The 12,551-nt window shown below is 37.2% G+C and overlaps 1 protein-coding gene across 8 annotated transcripts in view; it reads right to left on the bottom strand.

Moving 5' to 3' along the window:
• Positions 1-12,551, bottom strand: part of USP45 (ubiquitin specific peptidase 45) — a 65,015-nt gene that overhangs the window by 26,660 nt on the left and 25,804 nt on the right. For 7 of the 8 annotated variants that reach the window (XM_060030183.1, XM_069541359.1, XM_060030186.1 and 4 more), the window contains 2 exons: positions 12,352-12,447; positions 6,377-6,507 (listed from right to left, as the gene is read on the bottom strand). In XM_060030183.1, coding sequence (XP_059886166.1) covers positions 6,377-6,507; positions 12,352-12,447 — 227 coding nt within the window. Of the gene's footprint in view, positions 1-4,575; positions 5,149-6,376; positions 6,508-12,351; positions 12,448-12,551 lie in introns of those variants that run through there. The other variant, XM_060030191.2, reaches the window with a different exon arrangement.

The raw sequence follows: 12,551 nt of genomic DNA, 5'->3' as shown, positions 1-12,551 counted from the left end.
TAATGAATATTCATCCTAGTATTGTACTAGTATGAGTCCCTGGTGCTAAAACACTCTCTGAACTACTGGCGAATCTAGCCTGCAACAGGAACCATCATTTCAGTTACTCACTCTTGCTAAGAAGTAGCAAATAGCAGCATGATGTAGAGAACACTTTCACTTACTCCCTTGGTGGGCTTCCCTTTCTGCGTGTGGTGGATAGTGCCCACCTCCTAGATCAGAGATGAGGACAGAAACCAAGATGGATACAAATTCGAACCCCCTTAGGGCCTCCCCAGTTGGAATTCATAAAGGCAGAAATTGCATGACACTACACTTAGGCTGTAGGTATCAGGAAAGGTCTGGGAAGTAGAAGAAGACTGGGAGGGGAAATGGGGATCCTTCAGAGAGCCTCACAGCCAGGCGGCAGGTAGGAGGAGATAGTTTATGGCTTTCGAAGCAGACACACAGGAAGAAATGGTTCCCAAACAAAGGAGAAACTGTCTTCACCAGGTCTCTACCTATAGCTCCATCTCAACCATGCACAAAGCACTTACTGCCTTCTAAACCGCTGAAGAACATTTAATAAACCTAGATTTTTTTCTTTCTTCTTTTACTTAGGGCTGGGGAACAAATCATATGATGACTTATAGAATCTCTACCAATAAATACCAAAAGAGACCTTCAAACTTAAAGGATAAACATAGAAAAATCACTAAATATATGAAAAAATTCACCCTATTCAAAACAAGGGAAACTCTAAACATTGACAGGAACTGTGCCTTAGTGAAAGCGTTACTGTGGGAAAGAGTTGAGAACTTTCAGAAATCTCAAATTCTAAGAGGAAAATGTATACACACTCATAAAACAGGAACAGACTGCCAAGACAAAGAAATTTAAAACAAGAGAGACTTCATGGAGATGTCTTCTGGGTGCAGAATAATCCAAAAACTCTCTCTGCTCCAAACATAACAAAATATAAAAAGAGAAAACAAACAAACGAAAAAGGCTTAAGTGGGATTCAATACAAAAAAAATCTCACAGAACAAAAATATTAGAACATGAAATTGTAGGCAGACTAAAAAACAGACTTGACAGGCTCTAAGCCTGAAAGAGCTCAGCCCTGAAGGGTAAAGAAAACTAAAAGTACTTCAGACAGAGACCAGAGCCAGGATCATTGTTTAAGGATGGTTGATCTTACCAAGAGCCTGAAAGGAAGCCCTTAGGCAAGTGTTACCTAAGGCTACAACAGAACACAGGCACAGCCTAGGGACCTGAACCTGAGCCAAACCTTCTACAGACTCTTCTCCCATCTGCTAACCAGGGTAGCATGGTAATTGAATCATTAAGAGAGCTGGATCTCCAAGGCCAGCCTGGAGGGAAGGGGTGAGGCTATCATAAAATTCAAAATTTTTAGGCAGAAAGAGGAGGTGGATATGAGGAAGGGAGAGGATGGGAGAAAGCAAAGGAGTTGAAGACAGGAGCAGAAGAACAAAAAATTCACTCCAAAGAAGACTACAATCCAGTATTATAAAACACATAAAGAAATCTAATGTTAAAAACAACTGAAATGAATTTACTTCACTCCAAATAAATTGTATAGAACCGTCCCAAAGGTGTTGCCATAAATATGTTGAGAATGTCCAAAAGCATAAAATAAAGGCATAACTGCCAATAAAAGCCCAGATACTACAAAAAATAGAAAAAAATTTAAATAAGAACATGTAGATATAAGATAGCAAATTAAAATATTAGAATAAAACTACAGATATAAAAATACAAAAAATAGGATAAACTCTAAACTATACACAGTTGAAGGGTAAATTAGTAAATTAGAAGATAATACTGAAGAACATACCCAGAATACTAGATAGCATACTGAACTTTCATCTTTTTTTTCGGCTGGGCCGCCATGCAATCAGGATCTTAGTTTCCCGACCAGGCCAACCAGGGACTGAACCCATGCCCCCTGCAGTGGAAGCGAGGAGTCTTAACCACTGGACTGCCAGGCAAGTCCCTGAACTTTCAACTTATTTTGAGACTTTGATGGCATCCTTAAGGTACGTGACACACCACAGAATATCACAAAACTAGGAATATATATGTGTGTGTGTGTGTGTAATTTCTTCATGGACAAAACCCAAAGAAAGCTCAGCACATCAATACTAGTTAGCAACATGAAGGAATAAAGGAAGCAAAAAGGTGGGCATGAATGAGGGACTTCCCTGGTGGCACAGTGGTTAAGACTCCGAGTTCCCAATGCAGTGGGCCTGGGTTCGACCCCTGGTCCAGGAACTAGATCCCACATGCATGCCACAACTAAGAGTTTGCATGCCACAACTAAGGAGCCCTCGAGCCTCAACTAAGGAGCCTACCTGCAGCCACTAAGACCCGATGCAACGAAATAAATAAATATTTTTAAAAAATGGGCATGAATGAGAATGGAGACATAGAATCACTCTAGCATCTCTGAACCTTTCAAGGAAGAGTTCATGTAAAAACTAGTGACACCCAAATAAGATCTATACCGGAGTTGATAGTACTATGTTAATGTCAATTCCCTGGTTTTGACAATGCACTACTATCATATAAGATATTATCACTGATGGAAGCTGGATGCAGGGTACACAGAACTCTGTACTCTTCTTGTAACTTTTTGTGAGTCTCAAAACTATTGCAAAATAAGATACTGAAGGGGAAAAAAAAGCCAGAGGAAAGCTGAAGAATTTGCTCCCAACAGTTCATCACAAGTGGTCAAAGTGTCTGACAATCACCATTATAACAGAATCTTCAAGAGATTGGCTCAACTTTCAAAAATCAATCAATGTATGCATACAACATGGAAGAATCTCAAAATAATTATGCCAAGTGAAAGAAGCCAAACCAAAAAAAGAGTACATGTTGTATGATTCTATTTATAGTTGACCCTTGAACAACACAAGTTTGAACAGTACGGGTCCACTCACATGCAGATTTTTTTCAGTAAATACGTGCTAGAGTACTACACAATCCTCAGTTGGCTGAATCAACAAATGTGGAACCTGGGATCTGGAGGGCCGACTGACTGTAAAGTTATATGCAGATTTTTGACTTCAGGGAGGGTTGGTGCCCCAAAACCCTGTGTTGTTCAAGGGTCAACTGTATACAGAATTCTAAAAAAATGCAAACTAATCTATAGTGGCAAAAAATAGGTAAGGGGTAGCCCTGGGGCGGGGCTTGGGGAAGGAGTCCAGAGAGGGATTACAAAGGGGCCCAAGAAAACTTTTAGGGGTGACAGATACATTCATCATATTGACTGTGGCAATGGTGTTACAAGTGTATACGTATGTTAAAACTTAACTGATATTACACTTTACATACATACAGTTTATTGTAAATCAAATATGTTCACTAAAGCTATTCAGAATATCCATTAATACAATTCACTATTTCAACAGGTTAAAAAATATATGATTATTTTAATAGATGCAGAAAAAGCACTCCGTAAAATTTAATACCCATTCTTTTTTCTTATAAAACAACAAACATTTATTATCTCATTTTCTCTGGGCCAGGAATCAAGGTATACCAATACCCATTCTTGATAAGATCTCTCAGAAAAAACTAGGGATGAGAATTTCCTCATCCTGATAAAAGGCATCTATGAAAAACCTACAGCTCTTGTCATTCTTATGTGTGAAAGCCTGAATGCTCTGCCCCTTATATCAGGAACAAAGCAAGGATGTCTATTATATCACTCCATCACCACACTAGAGATCCTTGCCAGCAATATAAGAAAAATATATAAAAGGATACAGCTTGGAAAAGAAGAAATAAAATGGTCTGTGTTTACCAATGACATTATTGTCTACATAAGAAATCCCAAAGAATCTACATAAAGCTACTCTAACCAGTAAGTGAACTGAGCAAGGAAGCAAGAAAAAAGGTCAATACACAAAAATCAATTGTATTTCTCTATATTAGCAATGAGCAACTAGAAATTGAAAAAAAATTTAAGTACCAAATTACAATAACTACCATTAAAAAAAACCATGAAATTCTTAAGGTAAATCTAACAAAATGGGTGCAGGATTCATAGGATGAAAGACATAAAATTTTGATGAGGAAAAATCAAGGACCTAAATAAATGAAAAGGTATCTGATAATCATGCATTGGAAGACTCAACATTGTTAAGATGTCATTTCTCTCCAAACTGATCTACACATTCAATGTAATCCCAACTGACAAACTAATTTAAAAGTCACATAAAAAAGTGAAGGACCTAGAGCAGTAACCCACCCCCCCAAAAAAAGAAAATTTGAGGACTCACACCATCCAATTCCAAGACTTAGTATGAAGCTATGGTAATCAAGACAGTACAGTATTGGGGTAAGAACAGACATATAGATCAATGGAACAGAACAAAGTCCAAAAATAGACCCAACATATATGGCTTAAATCTTCACCTGACTTTTTCTTTTTAATCACTTTTGTTAATATATACATATCTCTTTTTAAAATAAATACAATAAAGCAAAAGAAAATGCAATTTAAAAATATTTTCAAATAACATTTGATCCAGTAATTCTATTTATCCCACAGACATACTCTCGTAAGTGCAATGATATACACACACACACACACACACACACATATACACACATATCTATATGTAAAATCAAATAAGTTATAGCCACATGTACTAATATAGAGAGATGTATAAAACACATTAAGCAAAACAAGCAAGTTGCAAACAATTTATTTTTATGTCTATGTATACATAATCACTTTTGGATAGAATAAAGAAAACAGATAACAGTAGTCTGAATTTTTATCTATGAGCACCTATCATTTTAATAATAATTAGAAAATGTTTACAAATCTCTATAAAACCAGAAAATAAAAAAGACACAAAACAAAGTTATTTTGGGGAGAGTCGAAAACAGATTTCTAAAGTACATAATGTCCTAAAAACTTTTTAACTCTATGAGGCACCAAGGTCTCTGAGACTTTTAAAGGCCTTTTTCGTTCTTTAGGCTTTGAAAAAACAGCACCTGGCAACCAAATGAAACATATAATAAACCCTCCATATTTTGGACTACATTTAAAATACCATGGCACATTATGCTAAGTGAAATAAGTCAGTTACAATAAGACAAATAGTGCATGATTCCAATTATATGAGGTACCTAGAAAGGGGGGAGGGGAAAAGTGGAGTTACTAATTAATGAACAAGTTTTAGTCAAGCAAGATGAATAAGCTCTAGAGATCTGCTGTGCAACACTGTACCTACAGTCAACAATAACACATTGTACACTTGAAATTTTTTTAAGAGGGTAGATCTCATGTTGTGTTCTTTCCACAATAAACTTTTTTTTTTTTTTTTTTTTTGCGGTACATGGGCCTCTCACTGTTGTGGCCTCTCCCGCCGCGGAACACAGGCTCCAGACGCGCAGGCCCAGCGGCCATGGCTCACCGGCCCAGCCGCTCCGCGGCATGTGGGATCCTCCCAGACCGGGGCACGAACCCGTGTCCCCCGCATCGGCAGGCAGACTCTCAACCACTGCGCCACCAGGAAAGCCCCACAATAAACTTTTTTTAAAAAGAAAGTTAACATTGGTACAATACTATGAGATAAAATAAAATGCAATAAAATATAATACAATACCATGGCTTAGGTAACTAGCTTAAATTAAAATGAAATTTTAAAACCTGGAGATATACAAAAACGCAAGTTCACATTTAAAGAATTTTGTTTCTACATATTTTACTAATTGTGGACTGGACTAGTTTATGAGCTCCTGAAAGGGTCTGTTTTTAATAAATCATAAGCTGTGTACCCCTGGATTCTAGCAACTACTTGTAGTTGATCTCAAATTTCTATAAAGGAATAAATGAATGTCAGGTCCCTTATGACATGTGTTTATTTCTAGGCACACAAGTATTTTGTTTTTAAATATACTGTGATATCTTGGGAAATTTACTTAAATTCTGCATGCCTCAAAGCTCATCTTTAAAAATAAGAAAACTAGGTTAGATGATCTATTATAGCACTCTTAGATTTTATAATTCTATAATTTTCTCACTTTATGGTATTACATCATGGGCTTCTGAGTCAGGACAGATATCTACTTAAACCCTATTTTTGTCACCATGAAACAAGGTAAGCTACTCAACTTCTGGGGGGTCTCAGTTTCCTTATATATAAAATGGGGATAAACAATCACTTCTTCAGAGTATTATGAGATATAATTTAGATAAGGCACACAGCTGCAACTAAACGAATGTTAGTTCTTTCTCTTGGTAGTCTAGGCAATAACAGCCATGTCACAGAGTCAAACTACTCATATTAAGTGATAAACACGTTAGTGTTTTGTAACTCATGATTACTTATATTAAGAATGTAGATGTACCCACTTCTGACAAAGCTGATTAAAAAGAACTCTGGGAGAAAGCGGTCCTCTTTCAGTCTCCTTCATGCTGTGAAGAAACAGGAACAAGGCTGAGGTCAATGGTCCAGGGCTTGAAAGTTCCACCACTAATGGGTCCTTTAAAAACATGATCAACTCTATATCAGAAATACACAATTTTTAAATAAAATATTTTTTAAAATCTAAGTTACACTCTGTTTAAATGATGACTAAATCACCTCAAGTGTATATAAGATGAATATATAAAAAATGAAATTAAATGCCTTACCTTGAAAAATACAGGTATTTTCATATCCTCTGCCCTTTACTTAATAAAACTATTAGCTTAAGAGTGAAAAACCAGCTTGTAACTGTCCCTTAATGTGCTCTCCTAAAATAAAATTACTCATCGACTTGATATTTGTACAAATTCACAAATTTGTACAAATTCACAAATAATCACAAATTACATTTATGAGCAAAACCCCATACTCTTCTTTTCCCCAAATATTTTACTAACAAAATAAGGAATGAGAAATTATGTCACAAATTGGTACACTATCTCCCTCTTTTAAAGGAGAGAGACATACAGTTTGACAAAAGCAGCTACAACTGTGTGAAGGAGCAACACTCTTTATTCTAGAATTTTTTCCCCGTCAAGTTTTATCTTCTAAAATGTTATCCTTGCTAGTAACCCCTCTCCTTACAGACAATGAATAAAAAGCAGATCCCAAATATAATCCTCAGACTCTATAGAATGTTATCTTCTAAGACAACTATCACATATGTTGTCTCATTCATAAACTCATGAAATACAAATTACATATATATTTCATACCAACTATCCTTAAAAATCAGCCATCTGGCTAAAACCACAGAAAAGACAGGCTATAATTTTCTATAGCTTTTGAATATCATAAGTGATTTCTGCAATGTTCAGTAAATTGAAAGCTACCTCAAGGGTCAAAAGTAAAAGCTAAGGCAGTTTCAAAGCTCAAGCACTAAGGGGCAGTATCCCCTGCTTCCAACTTAAGTATTTTGAGACAGTTTAAAAACTTCAGAACTGAGCGAGTAAATAACCTGTTTTTAAAAGTATATTTAAATTTTGAAAACAAAAGCAAGTTTATTGATGAGAATGAAATATGGGTGAATCTCACTAACATGTTGACAGAAGCCAAATGTAAAAGAGTCCATATTGTATAACTTCATTTATATATAATATTAAAACAGGCAAAACTAATCTGCCCTTTAGAAACCAGGTTAGTGGCTATCCTTGTGAGGCAGGAAGGCAGGGAACGGAAGGCAACCTGAAGGGGGCTTCTAGCTGCTAGTAAAGCTCTGTTTCTTGAGAAAAATGTTGGTTAGTTTCAGTTCAGTGTATTCAGTTTGTGAAAATTCATCAACTCTACATTTATGATGTACACTCCTCTGTGTGAATACTTTAATAAAAAGTTTTTTAAAAGTAAGCACACTACTGCGCAGAGATAAACCCACGCACACATTGTCACCTTATTTTTGGTAAAGGAGACAAGAATATACAGTGGAGAGAAGACAGCCTCTTCAATAAGTGGTGCTGGGAAAACTAGACAGCGACATGTAAAAGTATGAGATTAGATCACTCGCTAACTCCATACACAAAAATAAACTCAAAATGGATTAAAGACCTAAATGTAAGGCCAGACACTATCAAACTCTTAGAGTAAAACATAGAACACTCTATGATATAAATCACAGCAAGATCCTTTCTGACCCACCTCCTAGAGAAATGGAAATAAAAACAAAAATAAAATGGGACCTAATGAAACTTAAAAGCTTTTGCACAGCAAAGGAAACCATAAACAAGATGAAAAGACAACCCTTAGAATAGGAGAAAATATTTGCAAATGAAGCAACTGACAGAGGATTAATCTCCAAAATTTACAAGCAGCTCATGCAGCTCAATAACAAAAAAATAACCAACCCAATCCAAAAATGGGCAGAAGACCTAAACAGACATTTCTCCAAAGAAGATATACAGATTGCCAACAAACACATGAAAGGACACTCAACATCACTAATCATCAGAGAAATGCAAATCAAAACTGCAAGGAGGTATCACCTCACACTGGTCAGAATGGCCATCATCAAAAAATCTACAAACAATAAATGCTGGAGAGGGTGTGGAGAAAAGGGAACCCTCTTGTACTGTGGGTAGGAATGTAAATTGATACAGCCACTATGGAGAACAGGATGGAAGTTTCTTAAAAAACTAAAATTAGAACTACCATATGACCCAGCAATCCCACTACCGGGCATATACCCTGAGAAAACCATAATTCAAAAAGAGACATGTATCACAATGTTCATTGCAGCACTATTTACCATAGCCAGGACATGGAAGCAACCTAAGTGTCCATAGACAGATGAATGGATAAAGAAGATGTGGCACATATATACAATGGAATATTACTCAGCCATAAAAAGAAACGAAATTGAGCTATTTGTAGTAAGCTGGATGGACCTAGAGTCTGTCATACAGAGTGAAGTAAGTCAGAAAGAGAAAAACAAATACCGTATGCTAACACATATATATGGAATGTAAAAAAAAAAAAAAAAAAGGTTCTGAGGAACCTAGGGACAGGACAGGAATAAAGATGCAGACGTAGAGAATGGACTTGAGGACACGGGGAGGGGGAAGGGGAAGCTCACCAAGTGAGAGAGTAGCATTGGCATATATACACTACCAGATGTAAAATAGATAGCTAGTGGGAAGCAGCCGCATAGCACAGGGAGATCAGCTCGGTGCTTTGTGACCACCTAGAGGGGTGGGATAAGGAGGATGGGAGGGAGGCGCAAGAGGGAGGGGATATGGGGACATATGTATACGTATAGCTGATTCACTTTGTTATACAGCAGAAACTAACACAACATTGTACAGCAATTATACCAATAAAGATGTTAAAAAAAAAAGTAAGCACACTGCTGATATTCATATAAATATTAACAAATTGAATCCAGCAACATAGAAGAAGAAGAATACATCATAACTAACAGGGGTTTGTCCCAGGAATACAAGATAGGTTTAACATTTGAAAATCAATCAATGTAACTTACCACATTAACAGAGAATAAAGAAGAAAAACTATGATAATCTCAGTAGATGCTGGAAAAGCACTTGACAAAATTCAACATCCATTCATGATGAAATGCTCAGAAAACTAGGAATAGAAGGGAATGTCCTCAACCTTATAAAGAACGCCTGTGAAAAACCTACAGTTAAGTTCATTCTTTTTGGGCTTCCCTGGTGGCGCAGTGGTTGAGAATCTGCCTGCTAATGCAGGGGACACGGGTTCAAGCCCTGGTCTGGGAGGATCCCGCATGCCGCGGAGCAACTAGGCCCATGAGCCGCAACTACTGAGCCTGCGCGTCTGGAGCCTGTGCTCCGGAACAAGAGAGGCCGCGATAGTGAGAGGCCTGCACACCGTGATGAAGAGTGGCCCCCACTCGCCACAACCAGAGAAAGCCCTCGCACAGAAACGAAGACGCAACACAGCAAAAATAAATTAATTAATTAATAAAAACTCCTACCCCCAACATCAAAAATAAATAAATCAATTAATTAAAAAGTTCATTCTTTTTTTTTCGGTGCAGTGTCTAGTCTGTTTTTTTTTTTTAAGAAGATGTTGGGGGTAGGAGTTTATTAATTATTTTATTTATTTTTGCTGTGTTGGGTCTTAGTTTCTGTGCGAGGGCTTTCTCTAGTTGTGGCGAGCGGGGGCCACTCTTCATCGCTGTGCGCGGGCCTCTCGCTGTCGCGGCCTCTCTTGTTGCAGAGCACAGGCTCCAGACGCGCAGGCTCAGTAGTTGTGGCTCACGGGCCTTAGTTGCTCCGCGGCATGTGGGATCCTCCCAGACCAGGGCTCAAACCTGTGTGCCCTGCATTAGCAGGCAGACTCTCAACCACTGCACCACCAGGGAAGCCCCTGCAGTGTCTAGCCTTAAATCCTCTTTTTTTTTTTTAAATTGAAGTATATTGGTGTACAATATTACATAAGTTACAGGTGTACAATATTATTGTTCATAATTTTTAAAAGTTATACACCATTTATAGTTATTATAAAATATTGGCTATTCCCCGTGTTGTACAATATAACTTGTAGCTTATTTTGTACCTACTCTTTTCTTTTTTTTATGGCCTCACCATGCAGGATCTTAGTTCCCCAATCAAGGATAGAACCCATGCCCCCTGCATTGGGAGTGCAGAGTTTTAACCATTGGACTGCCAGGGAAGTCCCTGTACCTACTCTTTATAATGAAGGACTGAGTGTTTTTCCCTTAATTTTGGGATTAAAGCAAGGATGTCTGCTCTCATCACTTCTATTCAACATGTTACTGGTGGCTCGAGCCAGCACAATAAAGTAAGGAAAAGAAAGAAAAGGCATACAGGTTACGAAGGACCAAATAAAACTGGTGACTGAAAAAGTAGTGATCTACACTGATAGTCCCACAGCCCAGGTCTGCTGTATGTCCTAAAAAACTAAGACCTAAGATTGAAAATTCCCCTCTTAGAATGACACAAACCTACAGTGATCAGCTATAATATGATTGCCATATATAGTAATTTCACAGCTCCACATGTGAAATACTTAAACCTAACATCCAATCACAGTTAATAAGAAATCTTTTCAAATGACTAGCATTAACTTCCATTTAGTAAAGTAGTCTTCACTATCTCACTACAATCTAGAAGAGGGCACTGGGCTCTAACATAAAAATTTTAAGAGGCTGAACAGGCAATGAGTTTACAGACTGCCTTTTCAACAAAAAAAATACAACAATATTGTCTTTAAAAATTGCCTCCTTGGAAGAAAAATCTAAGATTACTACACTGGGCTAAGAACTTTTAGAACTCCTCTTTCTTAAGTATTTCAAAAGCCAGATCATGAGCTATACATTCACTCTCTGTTCTTCTAAAACACGCACACACAAATCAATTTCTAACTGAAATCATAACTATTAGTGTAAATGCCCTCCAGCCCAAGACCACCAGGAACACATCTGTAGTTGAACAAGGTGGGTTTATACTTGTTCTACTGAGGGAGAACACACACAATGGGGAACCATGGAGTGTCTCTCAGAGGGTATTCAAGAGAACTGATGTAGAATTTGGGCTTTAGTTGCGTTATTCAGGGAAGAAGTTAATCTAAGGAAAATAATCTAAGGAAGCAGAGGTCTGCTCTCAATTGGATGCTGTCCGAAAGTGAGGGTATTTCTACAATTGGATATCTCAATAAAAGGAGGCTAAAATGAGCATAAAGCTGTAACTAGTTTAAAAAAAAGTCGCAGTGACTCATTTAGGCCAAAAGAGGGTGTTTGGGATTTTCTAAGTGGTAGAGTTTGTGTTTAGAGAAAATTATGAAGTGGCCTTGCTCTGTCTCATTGTAACAGTCTTGGGGTAACCTAGCTCGAGTCTGGTATTCTGTGAGATTGTTTGAATAACATGGCCTAACTGTGGGTGTCAGGCTAGCTTCTGAATGTCGAAGGCTGCCTTTTTTCCCCTTTCTCATTAGTTTAAAAACCCAATGTCAAATTAGGCTCCAAAAAACCTTTAGATGATCACTATTAAAATTAAATCTACCTTTAAAGAGCAAAAATGCTGTATTTAAGTAGTTGTCACCAGTAACTACAAAACAGGAATCCTAGACATTTCATTCAACAAAAGGCAAAACCGTTTGTCTTTTCTAGTATGTCTGTTTGAAAGCTGCCTCAACATTTTTTGTGCTGTCTGACCCATGATATGTTTGAACTATAACATACCTTAAAGCTATGACTTTGGAAGTTTTAAATCTTATCGTTTATTTTCACAAAATGCTTCTGAATTATTTTTTCAAATTCTCTGACTACCATCTCAATTGATAGTTGTGACAAATAAGAAAGATAGGTTTTGGCAACATCACTGGCTTATCTAAACAGAGCTATTATCCAGCTAATTATATTTCTCACCAGTGGAGAGTCTGAGGAAGGAACAATCTTGAGTTTTGTACCGTGTTCTTTGATCTCATTCATCAGTTCAGTAAGAATGTAAGACTGTGCCAAATTCTGAAAGAAAACAAAAGCAACATCTTCTGATTCAGTTATAATATGCCTCTGATTTTACAGAATAAATACTCTCCCAAAGCTTCAAATGTCATCTGGCCTAGCAA

Source organism: Delphinus delphis, chromosome 14 (genome assembly GCF_949987515.2).
Source record: "Delphinus delphis chromosome 14, mDelDel1.2, whole genome shotgun sequence".
NCBI lineage: Eukaryota > Metazoa > Chordata > Mammalia > Artiodactyla > Delphinidae > Delphinus > Delphinus delphis.
The sequence above is the reverse complement of the archived record's forward strand: the minus strand, read 5'-3'. Positions and strand labels throughout refer to the sequence as shown.